Source organism: Hipposideros armiger, unplaced genomic scaffold (assembly GCF_001890085.2).
Source record: "Hipposideros armiger isolate ML-2016 unplaced genomic scaffold, ASM189008v1 scaffold_9, whole genome shotgun sequence".
Classification (NCBI taxonomy): domain Eukaryota; kingdom Metazoa; phylum Chordata; class Mammalia; order Chiroptera; family Hipposideridae; genus Hipposideros; species Hipposideros armiger.
The window spans coordinates 534,286-559,220 of record NW_017731359.1 but is presented as its reverse complement, the minus strand read 5'-3'; the positions used below and the strand labels follow the sequence as shown (position 1 = coordinate 559,220).

Sequence of the window (24,935 nt, the reverse complement as noted above, 5' to 3'; positions counted from 1 at the left end):
GCTATCAATAGGAAGACCTGAATTTTTTTGTTTTTTAAAAAGGTTCTAAGAGGCTATGAGTTTTCTACCATGTATACTCTGTGACCCAAGTCAAATACTACAATCCCTCTGAGCCACAGCATTTCAGATAGTAAGGGATTAGCTTTATGAACGTCATTGGGTCAGCCAACTAACTCCTTTTCTCCCTAAAAATGAATACTCATCCCATGTGAAATCCTAAGGTTTGGGGTTAACAAGACTCTTTCAAGTCATTACTTCAGTGTAACCTGCAGGAACCACTCAAAGACTCTCAACAGAAGAGCTGCTTTCAGCACTTGCTCCCTAAAGTAATTTTCCCAGAGAGCCAGCAGTGACGGCGTGCTGTGCCCCCTGCCACACGTTAACCGTCTCTTACCGAGCCCTTCCCTGGCAATGTGCTATGCCCTTCATTCATGCTATCGCCTGTATTTCCCACAACACCCTAAGAAGAGTTAATGGTGCTAATGTCAATCCCTAGAATGACCTTCATTTTACCCACAAGCAAAATGGGACTCTGGGAGGGAAAGCAACTTGCGCCAGGTTGTACTTGGGAAGGTCAGTATTTGAACCTGGCTCTGATTGATTCAAATGCCAGTGCTCCTCACCACTGCACTGTATTGTGACAGTGTAGTAGGGCAGGTCAGAAGTTGAGATTCACAGATACAAAATAAGACCCAAGTCACCTAATAATAGACCAACTGCACACACAAGGCTTCAGTTCCTCCCTCTCTGGCACACAACTCTCCCTCCATCTCCCCCACCACACCCCCTTCACACTGAGCATCGTTGTCACAAAGCCAGTTCTGGCTCCAGCAGCTGCCGAAGCGTACTGATCCAAGACAGCTGTTCTGCATAGGAATTAGAATTATTACCATTATTTAGATGGTATAAGCTGTTGCTAGTCCTCAGGGGACTCTGGTCAAAAGTGTCAGAGCTAGTTAGGACCCCATGCTGGTGGCATTGGCCCTGTTTGCCATGGAACCAGATCTGCTACCCTAAGGAACTTGTACTGTTGCGGGTCCCTTGCCAAAGGAAAGCCAAATATGAAAAGCAATGGAAATGTTAGTCATTACCCACCAAAAACAGCTGTTTAATGAGTCCTGCTTCTGGCCCTTTTTTTGATTAAAAAGTAGTGACTGGGGGCTAAGGGAGACGGATGACAGAAGGAAGATTTGAAAATGATTAATGTAGTTATTAGAGCAAACTATGACAGTGACAAATGTGTTTAACTTGGGACTTACGTTCTCTATATGTAAACATGCTCTCTGTCCTTTTAAATTCTTTAATTGAGCTCCTTCCTTTGAGCAGGTGTGTTGTACCTGCCCTCCACGTGATTAATACAGAGATGGACTTCGGGCACTGCTTCCTGAAGTACCGATATGAGAAAATGGTACAGCTTGTCAATGATGACGACCTCCCAGGATGCTATGAGGTCCTGCCTCCGGTAAGTTACTTTATCTTTTCTCAGTGTTGATTTTTTTTCTTCAGTTGGATTTCTTCAATGAGAAAGAGAAATCCTTCTTAAGAGCCTATTCCTGAAATTCCTGAACACATGACTTTCTGTAGTCCTGCTTTTGAACACTGGGATAGTCTGTGGATGGGGTTATAAAGCCACAGCTGGATTGCCACCTGCAGGAGTGAGTAGCTGCAGGTGTAAACAGTTGTTAATTTCCCAGGAAAATTGCCTTTGATAAAGAAATAAAGAGTCAATTAAGCCAACATGCATAAGTTGCACCTGCAAATAATTGACTGAATTAACCATGCATAGGAAATGAGACAGAGCTAGGAGTTTTTGTTGATGTCTGTCTGGCTGTGACTCGAACAGCTTCATTAAGATATAGTAATGCAATATTTATAAATGGACTTTTTGGACTAGAAGGCTAGAGATAATATAGGAATGAGAAAGAAGGAGTTGCCTGTTAATGTTGTATGAAATAGATCTGTCTACATGCCACTACACTTAGCTAGGTGGGAGACTAAGCAGTCAAAAGCATTGGGATAAAAGATTTAAAAAGAGCTGTACAGCCTAGAGTAATGGAAGGTTCCTAATGAGATGCAGTTCACCAAGAATGCATCTGGGTTTAAAACCCAGTTCTATAAGTACAGTAATACAAATTCGTGCAAACGAAATCAAATGAGGGGTTTTATTTTACTACAATTTCAAAATGAATTAAAAGACCAAATAGGGGCCACAGAACCAAGGCGGGATTAGGCTCCATCAGCTAAAGGAAGGAGATGGCCACTGGTCAAAGCGATGCCAGAATTTTGTCTTCTGGCATCTAGACATTGTATTTTTGTAATAGAAACTTGAAAAGACATGAATCGTGTTCGGAGTAACCAGAATGGCAATCTAATTACCTGGAAATCCAAGTCGTATGAGGAGCAAACACAGAGTTTAATCTGGAACAGACAAGACTTAACCACAAAATAGCTACTGTTCACTCGTCAAAGGGCTGTTATGTAAAAGAGGGAATGAGAATTATTCTGTGCGTTTCTCTGAGACAAAGCCAGAAGCTAAGGGTAGGGGTGACAGGAGACAACTTTTCTAACTTTCACATGCTTAACAGCAGAACAGGCTAGCCCTGCAGAGCAGAGCCTGCATCTGGGGTGATAGGGAAGCTAGTTTTGCACAGCTGGGCTGAGGAAAGGGTGAGGCACTTGGCTCAAGCACAAAATTTAAGGGGGAACCAAAAAACTCAGTAATCAAGATAGATAATATTTTCATGCCACATTTTAAGAAATCAAAATGAGTTTAAAAAAACCCACGATAAACAAAATATCAGAACTTTAGATAAAAACAGAATCAGGACTACTGGTTTTCCTTTTGCCTCAAGCTCCAGTAAGGCTGAACAGTGGGATGCTGAGCTATATTAGGCCACGTTAGACCAGACCAGGCATGGAAAGACCAGTGGGTGCTCCAGGCAGGCGAAACCTGCGTGCTCTATCCTTATCTCAAGGAGCTGAGTCTCTGAGAAGTGTGTTTCCCAGAATTGCCTAAATTTATTTGGCCATAGGATTTTTGTTTTATTTTATTTATTATTAGAATTTGGGGGTTGATTTTATTTGGGTGTCTCGTGGTGGTTAGAACCACTCTGTGTTCAGAACAATCATGGCACAGGAAATACGTCACCAAGACTGCCCAGAAAAGTCTGACCCGCTGAGTCTTATTGTTTAAAATACACATATTCATAATAACTGACAAATGGTGATGTGCCTCATAGGAATGTGTTAGCGTTTGCAAATCTTCCGACTTGCACCATCGACCAACCCCTTCCTTCTCATTCACCCGAAAATAAGACTCAGTCAAATCCCCCTGATCCCCTAACCAGCCCTTCAACTCCCCATTTCCATCTGTCTCCATGCAGGGTGGCCTCCTGTAGCAGGGGCTAGACTGTGATCGCCCACTCCACCGGTTCCATTTGCTTCTTCTCGTGTCTTTAGGGTAGGATGCTGCAGTGAACCCAACAGTTGACACTCAGACCACTTCTCCAATCTAATTGGGAAAGGAAACTTGAGAGGGCCAGAATTCATCCATTTGATCAATTAACTAAAAAAGGGTTTATTTTGGTAAAACTTGATCTTCTTGGAGACACTTCAGTCAGTTGTTTGGGATTTTTTTTTTTTTAATGGTGGAAAAAAGGCATCTGAGGACTGCTGATGCACCCCCGCTCACTCAACGGCTTGCTTACATGCACTGGACCTCAGCAGAGGGAGGTAAGCGCTGTGGTGTCTGCCAAACTCTCCCGGCAATTCTGGGCAGAGCCAATGTCTGGGCCCGAGCTAGTCCAAGCTGGTCACTGAAAATCCAGTTAAAGTTCTGATTGAAGTTCCACCTTCACCTCTGTCCCTTGTGTTGGGGACAGCCCCTGGGGGCTGATACTCAGGCCAGGAGTAGCCGAGGGAGGCAGACAGGTTCCAAGCACGTTTCCAGTTACAGGGAACAGAACACAGGCCTCCGAGAGTCCTCGGAGCAATGTGCAGGTTGCAGTGATGGGTAGAGTAAAACCTCTCCTTCGAGCTCAGCATCACTGACAGACCCTGGGGACTGCGGTCGACAATGCTGCTGAATACACCCGAGTACACAGTCAGACATTGTTCAGTAAACAGTAAATGTGTAATGTAAACCTCGAGAGGGCCATATTTGCTCCAAACATGCGGTTAATGTGAGCAGAATGGCTGCCATTCAAAGTCTATTCACAGGAAAACGGCTGGGGGCTCACACACAATGGACAGACACACACCGGTTATCCAAAAGTCACTGGATACGGACTTCACTTGGTTCAACATGGGTTTTGGTTTTGTGAACTCCAAACGCAGACACTCATTCACCTCGCAGCCTTGGATTTGTCTACTTTTGGATACATACATATTTTTTTCCATTTCTTGCCATATTGTCAATGCCTAGTCTGAATATCATCATTTAAGAGTAGGGGAGGAATCAGACTCTTCATATGAACAGGTCTGGGCAGGAAATGTTTCGGCTATTTGCTTTCTCCACTCAGATTATTTCTATCAAAGTTCAACTGGTTATCCAAAGCCAAACTACAGTAATAAGGATCCTGTGGCTCTTCTGGACGGCTGCCTGCACGCCCCCTCCCTGGACTACCTAGAATCGTTACATAGGCTACAATTAGTTACCCCACTGTCAAAGCAGGGCAAGTGGGAGGGGCAGGGAGAGGGCATGAAACCTCAGATAACCAGCACGTTTTTTTCCAAGCGGTCAGTTTAAAAATCAAAAAAGAAAATTTAATTCAGTATCAAGAGAAAATACTGTGGGAGAGCCAGGCCGTGGGGCTGCCCTTCCTCAGGACCCACAGCCTCCTCGTTTGTTCACAGAGAACAGTGAGACACGAAGGCCTACAGACTGTGTGCCAGACTGTGTGCTTGGGATGGGGGAGGGCCCTGGTCACCTGTGGGCCAGACCAAAGGGCAGAGATGCAGACAGCTGCCCCTCTATCCACTACCATGGCTCAGGGCCTCCTGTGCCCCCACAGAAGTGCCCGAGATAGCCCCCTCCCAAGCCGGTGCACAAAACACCTCCTGCCTCCACTGCAGCCAGGCTCTTTGAAGGCCAACTTGGGAAAGAGCCGCCGATTTCCCTTTTCCAGAACAGAATTCTTGCCTGCCCACTGGTAAATTTCTTGTTTTCAGCTTGCTTTTTTTTTTTTTTAAGAAAAGCCAAAGAGAAGGCAGTATAATCTGCTACCCCCTGAACCAGTCAGCAGCTGGTCAGAACCCGCTGGGCAGGGCCGCTCAAGGATGCACAGTGATGCATTGATCTCACCACCTGGAATTGGAGAGCAACAAGCCCCCTACCAACCTACCACACACTACCTGTCAGTTCTCATCCTTTCACAGGATTAGCCCAGTTCCGGCTGTGCAGACACTGGCAGTGAGGGGTGATCATCCCTGTGGGGGGGTGTCTCTGCGGATTTCTTTCTTTGGCCATGGGATTTTTAAAGTTTTATTTGTGCTTGTTGTCATTGCATAAATGCTAGTGATACTCTGCAGAACAGGGTTCTGAGCAGCATATGTTGGTAGACACTGGACGACATTCATTCATTCATTCACCTACCTATTTCTCCATTTAAAAAACATGTATCGAGCATCTGATTGGGGCTAGAAAGTGGACATGTATTGAGAAGAGGCCTAGGTGGTGCCCTAAAAAATTTACAGCCTTATGCGGTGAAGATGAACACATAGGTAGTGCGCGTTATGGAAAAGGACTGCAGGATGCTCCCTGGGGACAGAGGAAAAGCTCTGACTCTAGGGCACTGGGGATCCCTGGGGGTATTCCAGATGAGGGTGCAGTCAGGTCAAAGGGAGAGAACATTCCAGGGCGAGAAAACACAAGTGCGAAGAGTTGGAGGTGGGAGGCAGTAGCATGTGTTCGGGACATCCCAATGGCCTTTATTGATGGGGCACAGAGGGATGAGGGGTGGGGGGTAAAGCTTGAAGGCATGGAGGGTCAGGTTAGGGACAGTGGCCACGTGAAGCTGCTGTCCTGGGCAGTGTGGGTAGTGTCTGCATCTTGCTGGGCTGTACATTTTGGATTTGGGGCCTTATGCACACCCCACTTAACTACACTTTCTTTTGGCAGAATAGGGGTTGCTCATTCGCTACGTACTTGAATGGTGATGCACTTCTAAAGCTCCTCCGTGGACACGGGACACTTGTCTTAAAATAATCTAACATACTGTTAATTTCATACTATGCCGAGGGCTTGCTTATTTTTCTGGCCTGTCTCTCCCACCAGGTATATGAGGCCTCGTCCGCTGTGTGGCTCTCTAGTCCCAGCCCCTGTGGAATCATCTCTCCCCACAGCACCGTTCACATACCTTTGACCTTGGAGACCCAGGCCATTGCGGAGCACAGGGCCACAGTTTACATCTCCATCTTCGGGAGCCAGGACCCTCCTCTGGTGAGAGCCAATTTTCAGAATTGCTGTACTTCTTTAAAAAAAAAAATTTTTATTGGGGAACAGACATGGTAATTGGTTACACATTGCCCTCATGCTACAATGGTATAGTTGACTCTTTTAAGGAGGTCACAGCTCACAGTGGCCCATGCGGGAATCGAACCGTTAACCTTGGTGTTATCAGCAGCACACTCTCACCAACTGAACTAACCGGTCACCCAAATTGCTGTACTTCTTACCAAACATTTCAAGTCTCTGCATTTAAGGCGCACACCATGTTTGCATTTCCTTCAGTAGTTCTAGAGTTCTACATTTTCACTCTGCAATGGTATAAAACTAGCGATGTGTTATTTTGGGACTCTATTTGTGGACACATCCAAAAGTAGTGGTGTTTTGTAGCACTTGTCCTTAAACTCCTATCAGGAATTTTTCACACAATGATATGCCTGACCCTTCTCTAGACCTATCCATCAGCATCTCTGAGGGGAGAGCACCTCTGTATGGTTAACAACCTTCTCGGCTATTCCTCTTGCAAAGCTGGGTTTGGGCATCACCCACTTGCAGCATGTGGGCTCTGAGATCAGCTTCACTCACAGTTCACTGGAGTTTTTCAAGTATATTGACTGGACTTATTGCCCAACTTAACCTACGGAAACTGGTAAGAGACATAGCCTCTCTCCAAGTGTGGAAGAGGCAGACATGGAAAGCTTTCTGCTGCCTGAGCTGAATCGGAAAATGAATCTTGAATCTTGAAGGAAGCTGCCTAACAGGCTATGAATTCCTAAACGTTTGGTTTCCCTGGGAGCTAGATGATCAGCATACATTTGTTTGAAGTGATTCTGATTGCTTAGCGAGCATAATAAACTAGGATTTTGCCTTTATCTCTTCTATAGACGATGCCATAGATAAGCCACCTGACTTACAAAGCAGCATCACAAAGTCAGGTCAACCTGAAAGGTGCCACTGGGCCAGGCCCCCTGCCAGCCAACACTGTGCCTTCCTTGCAGAAATGCAGCTCTTGGGAGGGTCAGTTGCTGAGCGCAGCACTTTATGAAAGAAAAAGGCCCCTTTCCTCAGGCAGACACAGTGTCTGGCTGAGGGCCCAGGGCGAGGGAAGCAGAGCAGGTGGATTTCAGTCCCCAACCTGCACAGCTGTGTGCCGTGGATGGCCCTGTGTGCCACTACTAAAGCAACAGAACAGGGCTCAATGCAGCCACTTCCGACTCTGAAGTGCAGGTCCTTAGCCCCGTGCTAAGTGTTCTGGAGGCTGGAGTGATGGCTGGCAGGTAGAGGGCCACTACTCTGGTTTCCCCTCAGTGCAAGCTCTGAGCTGCCCCAGGCAGGCAAATCATCCTTCTCGGGGAGGAATTCCAGACTGGATTTATGGGGGTCTGACCACCATGGCCATCCCTCTGTCCCTCTGACCACAGAGGAAGAAGGGATGTTAGTTCTAATAAGCTTCCTTTTATGCCACTGCTTTTTTATTAAAGGGGCAACTAGAAGCTTGTTTCAATTGGTTTGAAAGGCCAGACATTTTCAGCCATTCCTGTATACTTTCTCCGGGAATACAGGTATGTCACGTAAGGAGCATCGGAGAAGGCCCTGTTATCTACGTGCGGCCCTTTCAAATTGATTTCGGCACTATCGATGTCCTAAAGGACTTCTCCAGGATTCTCAGGCTATCTAACCAGTCCTTCATCCCTGGAGTATTTCGGGCACACATGGTGAGTAGACTGGGACTGTCATGTGATGAAAATACAGCTTTGCCCAAGTCTTCTAGGCAGTGGCCCTGTTTTTGCAACATGCCTTTGAAAATGATCACCAGAAGCAGATTTACATGGTTCATTTGCATTAAGCTATGCCATTCTCATCCCCAATTCCTCTTCATTAGAATCTTTTTGTTGACTAAGAAACACAATATGCATGTAGTTCGGTTAACAAGCATATATATATATTTACTATAATCTCAGTTAAGGAAGGTGCTAAAGATGCTCATTTCAGAAGATGCTCACTGAACTGTGTCTAAACCCAGCCCCACACCTCCAGAAAATACCTTTTAAATGTCTCTGTAACTGAAAATGCTTCCTTTTAAAAATTTGAACCCTTTTGGCTACAAATTTGTTGATAATGCTCATTCTATTATTTATTCTCTCTTCCTTCTAGCAATATTTTAATGTAGTTTATAAGGATATATGAAATATAAGATAGTATTTGCCAGAAGTAGAAATTAAATAGTGAAGCAAAGATAGGTACAAAGATAGATATAAAATGGTTGTAGAAATGAGCCTTTTGTCTTATTTCTGGATAGTTTATAATATTTAGATTTGTTAGTCTTCTGTAAGATAATTTTTTAACAGAGATATTTTTTGCAGAATTTAGGAATTTCCAATCCAGTAATTAAAGTATTCTTGATTTTTAAAAAACTTTCTAAATTTAAGTATAAAAATTTAAATAGTATATCCCTTCTCCTATCCCCAAATTATTGATACTTGAATGAATGCTAACATTTGGTTTCAACATTTGCCAGATATTTCTGAAAAAAAGAATCAAATATTAATTTTATAAAAGTCACTATCAGAATGAATAGGATCATAGTTTTCTGCTGACTTGTGACAGCTCCTCAGAGTCATTGGTCCCAATTAGCAGCCATTTACCATATCATTATTCATTTTTATTATCATTCATCATTACTCCTTGGAAAGGCAGCCATTTCCTGTACGGTCACTGCTCTTTTTAACTTTTTGGACACAACCCCACTCTTGTTCCAGTGTCTTGTGGACCTTGTGTAAAGAATAATGTGTAATAGTGTTTAAAGGCAAATCCAACAGAAAAGATGCCTTTGCTAGTCTTTATCCAATTACTTGATGTTTGGTGGAAAGCATGGGCATTGATGGGTTTGGTGGAATTGCTTTGAAAGTGTTGCTTCCTGTCTAGTTTTGTACGTACAGACTTCACAGTGGGGGAGGAAGAGGGTCAGCCAACCTGTCCAGGGTGGTGAGAGGTGGGCACTGGAGGGTCTGAGTGGATTATGGGGGAAGGATATGGGCAGAAACCGCAGCAGTGCTTACATACAAATACAGCAGCTATTCCCTTTCTCATTGCCTCCCCCTTCATTCTCAGACATCTCCAGGTTTCACTTTTTATGGTGACTTTTGGTACATTTCAAGAAACAAAAAGTACATGAAGGACCTATCATTTTTTTTTACTAATATAGTGTATTTATTGAATAACCCAACTAACTGTTAAAATGGAACTTTTCTTTTCCACAAAGGTTTCATGATTCTATCTTTTGATTCTTTAATATCCTCTTAAGTTAGCCAGCTTCAGTTCCAAGGAGCCATCCGTGTGATTTAAGTGATCTGCTGTAAATGTGTTTTCTCTCAGTTCTCTCCCGGAAAACTGGTGTTTATTGGGTTGATTGCCCTTACAGCTTCAGAGTTGTTCCAACTGTAATTCTCATAGGTGAAAATTAAACTCTTTTCATATTTTGACTGGGATTTTTGATAGATTTCCTAGTAAATACTATATGTGTTAATATTACAGAAATTGAGTTATGCTAACTTAGACATTAACTACAGTGGGAAGGAATAGAAATATCATTTATTAATTTCAACTTCATGTGCAGCACTGAACCCGCAAATTCATTCTTACGGAAATTACTTAGCATTAGGAAAGAGTTTTAATTAATAGCTGTTGGTTCCCTAAGCCTACAGCTCAGTACCCAGGTGAGTGGTGGTCACATGTTTGTTGCATTTCATTTCTAGCTCACTGAGAAATAAGTAAGGTCAAGGGCACATTGTTCATGTCTTCGGTTATTGCTATGAATTCAAGTCTGGAAGTTCTTCTCTTTTCCTGTGGATGCTCTGAAAGGAGGGGTTGTTCCCTCTCCTCTTTTGGCTGCCAGCCCTCCGCAGATGTGGCACCCACTGTCAGCCGTCTGTCACACTCGCCTTGTGCATGGCGTACACATCAGGGCCAGCACTGCGATTAGATTCTCCCTCAGCAAGAAACATCTGTTTGTTAGCAGCTGAAGGGGTGAGGAGATGGGAGGCTGGAAGCCCACCTTAACCGTGATGTTGGGAAGATAAATGACACTTAGAGCAATTTTGAATTTCTCAGAAATAGATGCTATACAAAAAAAAAAAGGATTTTTTAAAAAAACTGAAACCTCCATATAATATGGAGTGAAGAAACACTGACAATTATCATTTTTTTCTTTCCATTAAAGCTTAACTTATCCTGAAAGTAAAAAAAAAAAAAAAAGGTTGGTAAAAGATGAGTGTTCTGTGACCTGGAGCAGTAAGTTCTTTGTTTTGGAATGCCTGAAATACCAGCCTCCCTAAAGGTTTCCAGGGGCTGACTTATTTGGATTAAGCTGAAGGACTCAAAACAATAGAGTTGAGTCACCTCCAGTTTGGAGGGGTAAAATATATCAGAATGTGAAAGCAGAGCACAAAAGGCCCTTTTGGCAAGACTCTATGGTTTCCTTCAGCAAGATAGATGCCCCCTTTCTGGGCGAGAATATGGTAGCTTCCCCCCAGGCTCTGGGACCTCAGCACAGGGCTGGCAGATAGAGGCCTTGTTTGCATGGGTGCCCCTTGCTAGGCCAAGCAAGTGCAGGGCTCAGCACTTGTCTGGAAGCATGTGGAACTCTTTCCCTTTCACTCTTGGCTCTCATTCAGCCTCGGGTACTGTTAACTTGAGAGCTTGTGTACAAATGTCAGTGACACCTTGAGATGCAGCTGGCACTGAAACATCTTCATAGCGGCCTTCTGCCTCTGTGATCTGAGGGACAGCCCGTTGTAGTTAGATCTCTAGAATGTTCAGGATCCAGGAATTCTGATGTCTCATTCAAGCATGGTTCTTTTTCAACATTTATCTTCTTGGTCACTTGTCATGGCCATACACAGTGGTATGTTGGCAAGAGAATCATTGGACTTTTCCATCTCCTTCAGACCCTAAGCAAGTGGGTTATTTCCTTGTTTAAATGGGGACCCCCTTCCTATATTTACTTGTTTCTATGCCTGTCCCCTTCAAATGACAAAGATCTCTGCTTTGAATTCCCAGCATCTAGCAGCAAGCTTGGCAATTATGATGATGATATACAGTGACATTAATTATGATTAATGTTTGTTTAGTTATATTTGCTACTTTATATGCAGTATTTTATTTACTCCAACTCCGTGAGAGGAATACTATCATAACGCCCATTTTAATGAGGTAGAAACAGAGATGCAGACAGACCAAGTAAATTGCCATAACTACGAAGTGGCAGAGCCTGGCTCCGACCCCTGGGGGTCCCATTTCAGACACATGCCCTTTTCCTAACATTGCCTCATCAGTGGTTATTAAAATGGACCTGGAAATGGTGCAAGGATTTTGGTTTCATGTTCAGAAAAGACCATTAAAGTTAGACACCTAGAAGAGCAGGTTTTGTTAAAAGGCATGAGAAGAAGTTAAGGAGCATTTCTCAAATATACAGAAGTACCAGATAGTCTTCATTTTATGCAGATATGTGTTGAAATGTACATATGCAAATAACCTCCATGATATCATTTTTCAACCATAATTCCTTCAACTGTATATCTGAAATAGACACAATCTAGTTTTCCACATTTTTGATCCTTTGTAATGTAGTATGACAAAACATCCTGTTCACATATGGAAATGTACGCAAAAATTCTTCACTATTATAACTCTTAAAAGGGTTTAAATACAAAGTTATGACCCATTTTAACAAAATAAATACGCAAACCCAGAAGGAGATTGGCGGGCATTTTATATCCAGTGAGACTTTCGGTGCTGGACCCTGTCCATTTCAGGAGATAGTGAAATTGTAGGTGTTCTGGAAAGCTCATATTTGACTTGTAGCAGCTGGTCTGTTGAAATCTGTAGCTATACCTCCCACACTGCACCATCCCTACACACCTGAAGCTCACACTGTAGATCTAGAGCTCAGTCCTGCCAAAGGGGCACTTACTGTACTGGGGAGTTGGTGCTAGAAAGATTTCTAATGACAAACAATAATTCTCCGAGGCTTTTTGATAGATGATGTTATTAAGATATTACACTCCATAATGTGTGTGAAGAGAAGGTAGAATGAGCTGTTTCTCAGCCTTCAGTGTGTAGATTAGCTCTGCCCTCAGAGTGAACCATTATTTCAAGGGAAGGAAGCAGGTAAGAAAAAAAAATGATAGAAGGAAAAAGAAAGAAATGGGCATAAATCAGAAACCAACTGGGGTTATTTTACCTCTTTATATTCTTTTTGTTTGTTTGTTTCTGAGGGCTTTGCAAAATGGTAGCTATGTTTACTAAAACATTTGCAATATAATCTTTGGTTTTTAGCTCATAGTTAAACTCATGTTGAATATGATTTATGCCGTGGCGCTTTCTGTGTCCTCCATATTTGCCCGCTCCATTTAGGTTTGCAGTGTCCACATTTAACAGATCAGATCACTGAGGTTCTCTTGGCTCAGATTGCTGCCCAAGGTTGCACAGTAAAAGGATGGCAGCTCCTCTGCTGCAACTCACATTTTCTGAATTTTAGTCAGTCTTTTCTTGTTTCATCACAGAAATATTTGTTTCTAGAAGTCAGTGTATATTTAACATATTTTTTAAAACAGAAAAATTCAAGAGATACACTTGCCACTCAAATCTAACACTTGTTAACCTTTCCCGCATTTACCTCAGATCCTTTATTTGGAAAAAATCAAATATTAAAGTTGGAGTTCCATATAGTCTCCTTGCCAATCCCATTTTATCCTTTCCCCAGAGGCAACCTTAATCATGAATTTAATGTGTATCCAAGCCATGTTTATTTTCAATCTTATTACAGGTATATATGTATTCATAAATACTAGATAGTGAGCATTTTGTTGCTTTAAAATGTAAGTTGTATCACTGCATGTAACATCTTGCAACTTGTTTTTTAGATTCAAGATTATGTTTCTTTTTTTTTTTTTTTTAAGATTTTTATTGGGTAATTGGGGGGATGGGAACAGTGCTGGGGAATTGGGGGAAGGGGAACAGACAAGTTGCTGTCGTTTTGTTCTTCAATCTAGTTGTGGAGGATGCTTCACTAGCCCAAGTTGGCACCATCATTACGCTCTTCCCTGGCGAGGCAGATCAGTCGCCGGCTTCTGGACAGCCGCTCACTGCGGCTGCTGGCTACATACGGTAGCCCATGGCAACCCACTGCCACAGGGACTGCAGCCAACGCCGTTGCCAGCGACTCATGGCAGCCCAGCTCCAGGTTGAACTGTTGTTCAGCATCTTAGCTGTAGAGGGCAGTGTCACTGGCCCTCATATGTGGGATCCGAACCGGGGCCCTCTGGCATCCCAAGCGAGTTCTTAACCATCGCGCCACTCGGCCGGCCCTCAAGATTATGTTTCCAATATCTATCCATGTTAATACATATCAGTCTACTTAGTTCATTTTAGCTGCTGTGTGTATTCCATTTACCAGTAGTATGTGTATTTCCTTGCCTACTAGTGGACAGTTGGGTTATTGTAACAATGCTGTAGTGAACAAAATGTATGTCTCCTTGTGTATGTATGCAAGATACATTTACTTTTGTGTGTGTGTGTGTGTGTGGTTGTGTGTGTTTAATATCTAGCATTGGAATTGTTGGGTCTTAAGACAGGTATATTTTCAACTTCATTAGATATTGCCAAATTACTCTGCAAAGTGATTCTATCAATGTACCTTCAGGAGTGTTTGAAATCGCTGTTTCTCTAGTGGGCTAAAACTTAGTATGGTCAGACTCAAGTTCTTGCTAGTCTGAAAATGAAGTACAATTTAATTTGTATTTGCCTTATTACTCTTGAGGTTGAGAATTTTTTCACTAGTGTTTCCTCTTCTGTCAATTATCTATTATCAATAATCTCTTTGTAGATGTTCTGTGTGCATTGTGGATACTAACCCTTTGCTTATAAATGGGGTTTTGGATTTTTTTAGAGATGTTTTTAATTTTGATGTCAACTTTATGAATCTTTTAGTTTCTTGTGTCTTATTTTTATTTGTGGTTTAAGAAACATATCCAGCCTCTTCTATTTAGATAGTTTTAGGCTCTTATTTTTCAGGTCTTTAATCTAGCTAAGTTTATTTTTATATGTAATGTGAATGAAGTTTACTTTTTCCATAAAGAAAGCTAGTTGTCCTATCACCAGTTACTTAATAGTCCTTTCATTGTCCACTGATTTACAGTGCTTTCTCTGTTATATTCCAGATCTAATTTGTGCCTCGGTATATTTCTGAGCTTTTTGTTATTTTCCATTTTTTTACCCCATTGTCAATACCCTCACTGTCTTAAATGATACAGCTTAATAATAACGCTAATAGCTAACAACGAGTACCTACCAGCCTCTGTTCTGAGTCCTTTGTGTGTATTATTTTATGTAATTCTCAACAACTTGATTAGGTGAGTTTTATTATTATCTCTATTTTACTGATGAGTAAAGTGAGGCACAGGGATGATGAATAAGTTCTCCAAATTTACACACCTAGAAAACAGACAGTAGAGCTGTACTGCTATAATTAGTCTAAATATCTAATAGGATTTATTTTATGTCCTTTAATAAAGTCTCACACATCTTTTGTCCTCTCCTCTAAGTTCCTTCTCATGAATGTTACCTTATTTGCATTGCCTTTTCTAATTAGATATTAATCATGTATAGGAACACTGTTGAATTTGTATACTCCATCTGTATCAGCTTTCTATCTTGCCTAGTTCTAATTGTTGGTAAACTCTCATCTTCAGACTTCCTTTCCAGCCTTTATAACCTTGCTGCTTATTCTTGCCCCATCGTATTGGATAGGATCTTTAATGTAACATTGAATAGTAGAGTAAGTTAAAGTGGGGATCTTTGTCTTATTTCTGACTTTAATGAATGAGCTTCAAATGTTTCACTTTAAGCATAATATCGCCTACAGATTTTTGGTAAATTCTTGTGTCACATTAAGGAAGTTCTCATCATTCCTACTTTGTTATCATAAATATGTGCTGAAACCTAATGCATTTCCCATATCTAATCAGATGATATGATTTTTCTACTTTAATCTGTTAATACGATGAATTAAATTAATAGATTTTCTAGTTGTGAATCATCTTTACATTCTTGGGATGAATTCAGCCAGTTATATTATTATTTGAATACACTGCTGATATAATTGCTATCGTATTATTTACATTTTGCATCTGTTGGTTTAAAATTTTTTTTACATTGCACTTTTCTGGTTTTGTATCAAGAATATTTTATTCTTATGAGTTAGCTTTACCTCTTTTTCTATCTTGAAATCTATATAAAGTAGGATATATTCCTTGATGATAAAGCCATTTAGTCACAGGATCTTGATGTGTTTATTGAGGGTAGGAGGTGTACAGGAAGTGGTAAGGAAATTTTATGTAATGATTTTTTTCTATATTGATCATTTACATTTAAATTTTTCTGGAAAGTTTTTATTCTAGCTAAGTTTTTTAATGTATTGGCCTAAAATTATTCCAAATATTTTTTATGATTTAAAAACGTTCATACACTAATTTCTGCTCTTAGTTTTACCATTTTTTCCTCTCTGCTTTCTTTACAATTACTTTGTCTTTTCTGAAACACTTTAATTTGAATGTTTCACTTGTATATTTTAAATTTGAGTTTAACAGCACATTCAAAGTTTATAAATATTCTCTTTATGCAACACTTTAGCTGCATAGCACACATTTTTATTTGTAATACTTTTTTGCTATAAATATAATCTCTACTGTGATATTTTCTTTAATATGTGAATTAAAATGGGTATATATTTTTAATTCTTAACATTTTTTAATAGAATTTTAATAGATAACTTGTAACATGATGAAGTTGGAATGCATGGTTTTTATGACACATTGTCTTTGAATTTGTGTTTGGTGGGACATAGCTATATTTGGTTTTTATAAATATCTCACATGACCTTAAAAAATAATATAGATTATCTAGTCATTGAGTACAACAGACTAACCATCTATCTGTCTGTATGTATATTTCTATTAGATCAAGCTTATTAACTATATTGTTTAAATCTTTTACAGCCTTACTAGTTATTTGTATAACAGTTTCTAATAGAATTTTATCAAAATCTCCCACTTTTTCATTTCTCCTTATAATTATGTCAGTTTGCTTCATATATTTCAAAGCTATGTTGATAGTGCATATAAATTCATGACTTTTATTTCTTCTTGGTATATTATTCTTTTTTTCATAATATATTGTCCATTTTTATCCCTATTTATGCTTTCTGACTTAAATTCTATTTTGCCTGGTAGTAATATTGCTATAGCAACTTTCTTTTAGTTAGCATTTGCCTGATATGTCTTTTCATTCCTTTATTTTCAGATTTGTGTGTGTGTGTTGATTTGTTTAAGATCTCTTTTAAATAGCATATGACTGGATTTTTCAAAATCTAATGATAGACTGTCATTTAATTGATAAATATATTAGTTTTTTGTTGCTGCTGTAACTAATTTATTATCTTACAATTCTGAAGGTCAGTAGTGTAAAATGTGTGTATCAGGCTTTTTTGGACTTGGAGGAGAATCTCTTTCCTTGCCTTTTCTAGCTTCTGGAGACCACCTGCATTCCTTGGCTCATGGCCTCTTCCTCCATCTTCAAAGCCATCAGCATAGCATCTTCTCTGCTCTTACCTCTGCTTCAATCCTCACATCCTTTCTCTCTAACTGATCCTCTTGCCTTCTTATAAGCACCTTTGTGATTACACTGGGCCCACACCAATAATCTGGGATAATCTCTTCATCTCAAGACCTTAATCACATCTGATAGTCCTTTTTGACATGTAACACAACATATTCACAGATATCAGGGATTAGGACATGGACATATTTTTTAAAATTATTTTTTATTGTGAAATACACACTTTTTATAATTAGTTTCAGCTGTATAACACAGTGAAATATATACTTTTTACCCCTCGAAGTGAAAACCCCCCTCCCCCAATCTGCCGCCCCACTCCCCCCCAATATCATACATATCTATTACAATTCCCTTGACCCCACTCCCACACTATACTCCACATCCCATGACTTTTATATATATATATATATATATATATATATATATATATTCACATATAGTTGACATACAATATTATACAACATCAGCTTCAGGTGTACAGTGCAGTGATCAAGTCTCTACCCCCAGTGATCAAGTCTCTACCCCATCTGTGATGTGGTCTCCCTAGCAAGACATGTGACCATCTGACACCCTACAAAATATTTACAACATTATTATATTCCTCCAACTGTCTTTCATGTCCCTGTGGCAACATTGTAGTTACGTATTTATGCTGTCTAATTCCTTCCCCTTCTCCCTCATCCCCACCCCCCCCCAACTAGCAGCCATCAGTTGTTCCTCTATATCTCTGAGACCACTTCTGTTTACTTTGCTCATTCATTCAGTTTTTTAGATTCCACATATAAGTGAAATCATATGGTATTTGTCTTTCTCTGACTGACATTTCACTTAACGTCATAGTAGGACATGGACATCTTTGGAGGGCCATTATTCAACCTACCATACCAAGACTAAACCTTTAAAATTTTTGTGATTATTGATGTATATGGACTCACTTCTATGTCATCATATATATACTATGCTGTTTTCTTCCTTTTTAAAATTTTCTTCTTTTTTGCTTTGCAATGGATTGATAAGTTTTCTCCAAACCTTCCAATTACTACTACCTCACTTACATTTTTTCTGTACTTATTTGGAAGCTATGGATTTTATTATTTTATTTCTTTAATTTAAGTAGCTCTACTTATATTGTTAACAAATAAGTTACGTATTTTCTGACAATAATGAAAGAATTGAGTACCTTGGTTTTAAGGATAAAATAAGGACCTTATCACACACTTACTATATCTTGACCTTTTCCCACTCCCATCATTTTTTATTATTGTGTAGAATTTTGGATCATCTTTTTTTTTTACCACAAAGTTGTTGATTTTTGTCAGTCAGTAATTAGCTACTCACCAATTACCAAACAGTTTGCTGATTTTTCTGCATTCTTCTCTTATTTTATTTTTTTAAAAGATTTTATTGGGGAATTGGGGGAGGGGAACCGCATTGGGGAATCTGGGAAAGGTAACAGACAAGTTGCTGTCCTTTTGTTCTTCAGTCTAGTTGTGGAGGACGTCGCTTCACTGGCTCATATTGGTATTATCATTGTGCTCTTCCTGGGTGAGGCAGATCAGTCACCAGCCTCTGGATGGCTGCTCACGGCAGCTCTTGGCAGCTCACGCCGGCTGCCGGCCACACACACTGTCTGCCAGCCACTCACGGTAGCCTATGGCAGCCCACTGCAGCTTCATTGCAGCCTACGCCATCAACGGCGACTCAGGGCAGCCCAGCTCCAGGTCAAGCTGTTGTTCACCATCTTTGCTATAGAGGGCACAGCGTCACTGGCCCTAATGTGGGATTCGAACCAGGGCTGTACTGCTCAGATCTGGCATCCCAAGCCAACCCAACCAATGCAGTACTTGGCCGGCCCCATTCTTTTCTTATGTTGTATATCTCTCTGCTTCCTTCTTGATTTATATTTCCTCTTGCTAAGTTATATCTTTCTAAGTTTTGGATAGAGGTCTCATAGGTTATGTATGTTTGACTGTATCTTGATTTCACCTTCACTCTTGCATGATAGTTTTGCTGAGTATAACAGGTTTTTCTATTTGACAAAGTTTTTTTTTTTCTTTGAAGATGGATTTCTGGTATCAATTGTTACAGATAGGGCCGACCGAGTGGCTCAGTTGGTTCAGAGCTCGCTTAAGAGTTTGAATTCTGAGCAACAGCGGTTTGAGTCAGGCCCGAGCTGAGCTGCCACTGAGCTGCCAACAGGTGGCAGGATGGCTCAGCTAAAAAAAAAAAAAATTGTTGCAGATAAAATTCTGCTGTTAGTCTGATTATTATTTTTTATAAGTAATTTTTCCTCTCATTAGTTGCTGCTAAGACTGTGTTTTTATTCTTGACCTCCTTAAATGTCTCTTTAGTGTAGCAGAGGATTTAACCCTTAAATGCTGGAAAGTTTTTTGGCATTAACTCTTCAAATTTTTTCTCTGCCAATTCTTTGTTTCTACTTTGAGAAAAAAAAATACACACATATCCATATGTGTGTATACATACATATACACACATATGTTCCCATACAATTCTATGTGTCTGCTTTTATTTCTCATTCATATCTTTCATTTCTTCATCTCTCTTTGCTGCCTTTTCAGTGGTATGCTCCAATTTACAAATTCTGTCTTTGATTCTGGCAAGTCTAAAGTTTATCTCATCTATTTACTTTTTTAGTTTAATTTCAGTGACTATTCTTTTTCAATTCCAAGATTTATAATTGGTTATTCATAGCCATGATTCTTGATTTATATCTCTTATACATTTTTATTTCATAAACCATATATAAATATGGTTTGAAGATCTTAGGCACATTTTCTAATCAATTTTAGTTAGCTCTGTTGATTACTCAAGAATGAATTTGTTAACATTGTTTGCAGTTATCCTTAGCATTTGGAATTTTAAATGACAGATTAATCTGGTGGTGGTGGCGGGGTATGTTTTTCTCTCATTCTCAGTGCTCTTACCTCCCTGTCTAGCATTTTTTACATTTGCTTTCACCCTGGAAAAATATCACCAGTCCAGAATCAGGTGTTGAGCCTTTTTTCCCAGGGTGATGTTGGAGAAATCAGAGATTCAGTCATTGTACTGAACAGTGGCTTAGTGTAGAGCCTGTTTACATGACAGTCTCGACTTTACCACCACCACGCCCACCACCACAGGCACAAGTCTGTGTGTAGACTATAGCCTCAGGAACATCACATCTTTGTTCAGCCTTCTTCCAAATGCAGGGAAGTTCTCTTGGCTGGGGACCTTGGTCCTTATCCCTTACTTCCTGCAGGATACTTTTGGTTTCCATTTTTCTCCCTTGAGCTTCCTTTACTGGTTTCAGGACCAAGAGCCCAGGAAGTTTGTGGCTTCAGCCTCCTCTTTTTGTTTCTGTTCCACTGCTGATCCATACTGTGTTTATCTTGTATTTGAGTACAACTAAGCCTGGTTCTTCAGAATTTTATCTCCTTTTTTCTGCGTTAGAGTGAAAAGCATGTTTTAAGGCCATTGATTTATAGTCAGTTCTCTTAAATTCTTTTCATAGTGCTTTTTATATTAACAGTGAGCACTTACAAAAGGTTGGTGAAATGTGTCCTCGGTTGGCATAAAAGTAGAGTTCTTATGTCTTTGCCTTAATTGTAAAATTTGTAAAATAAAATCACAGGAATGAGGAAATAAGAAGAAAATAACATTCTAGTCTATTATAGTAGACATCTTTTCTTTTACTGCATAAAGTCATAATCATTCCAAAATGGATTATGTTCTTCCTGCTCAGTGACTCATTCAGTGACAAAAGGATACCAGTGGCAATAATATCAAGAAACTTCCAGAAGTAAAGGTTTGTGCTTGATAGCAAGCTGTGAGCCTCTCAGCTCCATCCTCACTTGAGACCTTTTTTACTTTGGCAAAGCTAAATGTGAAACCCAGAAGACAGATTTTAGCAGGTCATATTGATTATAAACCACACTGAGAGAGAGAAAGCTATTGATTGTTAGGTAACATGATTGGTCAGCACCTTCCCTGAATTTAGAATGATGGCTCTACTGATTGAATATGATTAGTTTGAGTAGAAGCTAAAGCCAAAATGAAAGGAGAAGGTTTGGCTCCCTTGTCACTAATGAGCTATTCAGAAAATAAAAGAAAAATATATTGGCTTCCTGCGTGTTTTGCAAGCCTTTTCATCTTCATTCTGCCTGTCCCAGCTTTTAATTAGCTTTAGCAAATTGTTTTTTTTTCTAATTATTATTCAGGCATACAGTTAATACTTGTCACCACGGAGAGAGATTAAGGTAAAACTTCCTTTATATGGATCAAATGTAGAGTTGTTGTTTTTTTTTTCAAATCCCACCTTCCCTCCTCTGTAAAAATGTATAACTTCTTCCCCATTACTAGCATCATCATCAACCTAACCGTTATGGACTAAATGTTTGTGTGTCCCCCAAATGCATATAATGAAACCCTAATCCCCAATGTGATGGTGTAAGGAAGTGAGGCCTTTGAGAGGTCATGAGATCATGAGGGTAGACTCTCCATGAATGGGATTAGTGCCCTCATAAAAGAGACCCCAGTCTTGCCCTCTCCATCATGTGAGGAGGATACAATGAGAAACATGGCTGTCTGCAGCGTGGAAGAGAGCTCTCAACAGAACATGAACATCTCCATACTCTGATTTTAGACGTCCCTCTTCCAGAACTATGAAAAATTTCTGTTATTTACAAACTACCTAGTCTATGGTATTCTGGTATAACAGCCCGAACTACGATACCAACTCATGTCACTTTTAAGGGATGGCTTTCATTGTCATTACCCACCAAAGAATCTATTCTGCCTGTTTGTGCTCTGACAGTAGACAGTAGACATTAACAAGGTGAGAGAAAGAGACATGGAGAGAGGGAGAAAATAAAGCTATCACTGTCTTCCATAAAAGCAAATGGATAATGCTTACACTGAAAAATTGAGAAGTAGCTGTAGATTACTAGAGATATAGCGGCAAACACAAAAGAAGATGCTGAAAGAATTGATAGCGGTTGCCTCGTTAATGGGCAAGGGTGGGGAAGAGCAGGAGAGTAGGTTCAAGGAACTACTATTTTTTACAACATGCCTTTGTAGAACCATTAGACTCTGTAAGTTGTGTGTATGTACAAGTATACATTTCATAAAAATAAATTTTTAAATTTTAAATCATCCTGCGGGACAGTATGTATAAGTATGCTACCATTTATGCAAGAAAAACTATATATGCAAATACGCTTTTTTTTAGTCATAAGTATTTCTGGAAAGCTATGCAGGAAACTGCTAACAGTGGCTGCCTCTGGGGATAGTAACTAGTGGCCATGGCTCATGAGAGAGAGAGAGACTTTACCCTTGAATCCATAGGAGTTTTACATTGTGTACATGTATTAATTATATTTAAAGCAAAATCTCTAAGAAAGAAAGAAACTGGGAATGAAACTGAAGCAAGAGAGCAGACAGAGTTAAAATGAAATGGGCTCTAAAGTGTTGAGTTAGGATGTTATTCAATAAATATGAGAGTGTGTCTTCTTGTTACACAAATAACATTATCTTTATAAAAACAAAAAGAAGTGAAAGATAAGGAAAAAAATCACTCATGGTGCCACCCTGCACATAACACTATTAAATTTTTGGTGTATACCTTTCGAAACTTTACTGTGTATGCATGTTTGTGTATTCCTGCCCTCCCTCATCAGATAATCACTATTTGGTTACCAGCCATTTTCACTCGGCAATATAGTGCAGTCACTTTTGATACAAATTATTAAGGGATATTCCTGTACACGCCATTTTCAGTGACTGACTTCATTGCATCATTTGGCTCCACCATAGTTGATTTAACAAATCCCCTACTCGTAGATTCTGTCCAGTTTTTCACCACTGTAAGCAGTGTTCCTGTTTTAATTACTGCTCACATCCTTAACTGTCTCCTTAGACTAAATTTTTAGAAATAGAGTTGCTGTGTCCAATGATATGAAGGAAGCTAAAAGTCTTGATACATCTTATGAAATTATCTCCCGGAAAATTTGTACCAGTTTACATCTCACCTCTCCCCACACACACACTGGCAGTAGTGAAGAATGCCACCCTCTTCCAGGCCCTTGCCAACATCTTGTTTGTTTTTGCCAAATCTGGCAGATGAAAAAGTGTTGTGTTGTCAGTTAAGTTTGTGTTTCTTTGATTTGCTGGTGATGCTGAAAATTTTTGTATATTTTATTGACCAATGAATATGTTTTGAGTGTCTTCCCCAGGCCTGGTACTAACTCTGTTACCTGCATTTACTAACTGGCATGAGAGGCATAAAAATAAATAGGATGGCCTCTGTCTTCAAAGAGTTCACAATCTCAAAAAAGAAATGAACACACGAATAATAGGGTGTTAATAGTGTGTTGTGTTATTTGCAAGCATGGAGGAGGAACTGATTAATTCTTGTATAAAATTTAAAAATGTTCACAGGAACATTTGAGTGGAGATTTGAAGGGTAAGGAGGAAGAGGACAGGGAAATGGGTGTCCATTTCCAGAGGACAGCAGAGTTAAATGCAATGATGTGCAGCACCCTTGAGAAGGGTGAATGGTCTGGTGTGCCTGATGCCAAGGGTACCTGCTGGAAATTGACAGTGCCTCGGAAGTCAGCCTGGAGAAGTGCACTGGGGCCCGCTGATGAAGAAATTGGAATAGAGGGCTGGCCAAGTGACGCAATGGTTAAGAGCTGGCTTAGGACGCCAGAGGGCCCCGGTTCGGATCCCACATATGAGGGCCAGTGACACTGCCCTCTACAGCTAAGATGCTGAACAACAGCTCAACCTGGAGCTGGGCTGCCATGAGTCACCAGCGATGGCGTAGGCTGCAGCCCCTGCGGCAGTGGGTTGCCATGGGCTACCGTGTGTAGCCAGCAGCCAGCGTGAGTGGCCAGCAGCCGCAGTGAGCGACCGTCCAGAAGCTGGTGACTGATCTGCCTCACCCGGGAAGAGCGCAATGATGGTGCCAACTTGGGCCGGTGAAGCAACGTCCTCCACAATTAGACAGAAGAACAAAAAGGACAGCAAATTGTCTATTCCCCTTTCCCCAATTCCCCAGCGCTGTTCCCATCCCCCAATTCCCCAATTAAAATCTTTAAAAAAAAAAAAAGAAAAGAAAAGAAATTGGAATAGATCCTCCAGACCAGGGGCTCCTACCTGGCATACTAGTCTTGTTTGCAACACAAAAGTCACTGAAAATAATGTGTACAGGAATATTCCTTAATAATTCATATCAAAAGTGACTATACCATATTGTCAAGTAAAAATGGCTGGTAATGAAATAGTGATTATCTGATGGGGGAGGGCAGGAATACACAGACAAACATGCATACACAGTAAAGTTCCAAAAGGTGTACACCAAAAATTTAATAGTGTTATCTGCAGGGTGGCACCATGAGTGATTTTTTCCTTATCTTTCACTTCCTTTTGTTTTTATAAAGATAATGTTATTTGTGTAATGAGAAGACAAACGCTTATATTTATTGAATAAATAACTCATCCTAACTCAACACTTTAGAGCCCATTTAATTTTAACTGTCTGCTCTCTTGCTTCATTCCCAGTTTCTTACTTTCTTAGAAATTTTTTCTTTAAAAATAAATAATACATGTACACAGTGTAAAACTCATATTTAGGTTCCATCAACCCTGGAAATTGTAAAGTTTAGGGGATATGTTTACAGAGAGAGAGAGTGAGTGTGAGTGTGTGTGTGTGTGTCCATTCTCTGTGGAGGGGCTCCATAGCTTTCTCAAAGGGGATAAAAGATTGAGCGCCACTGGTTCAGATACTGGAGTGCCATCCAGTGTCTTCAGCAGGAGA

At 40.2% G+C, this 24,935-nt stretch overlaps 1 protein-coding gene across 1 annotated transcript in view; it reads left to right on the top strand.

Moving 5' to 3' along the window:
- The window catches only part of HYDIN (HYDIN axonemal central pair apparatus protein), a 355,182-nt gene that overhangs the window by 165,666 nt on the left and 164,581 nt on the right, over positions 1-24,935 (top strand). The window contains exons 16-18 of the mRNA XM_019653707.1: positions 1,327-1,462; positions 6,275-6,439; positions 8,008-8,160. Coding sequence (XP_019509252.1) covers positions 1,327-1,462; positions 6,275-6,439; positions 8,008-8,160 — 454 coding nt within the window. The remainder of the gene's footprint in view (positions 1-1,326; positions 1,463-6,274; positions 6,440-8,007; positions 8,161-24,935) is intronic.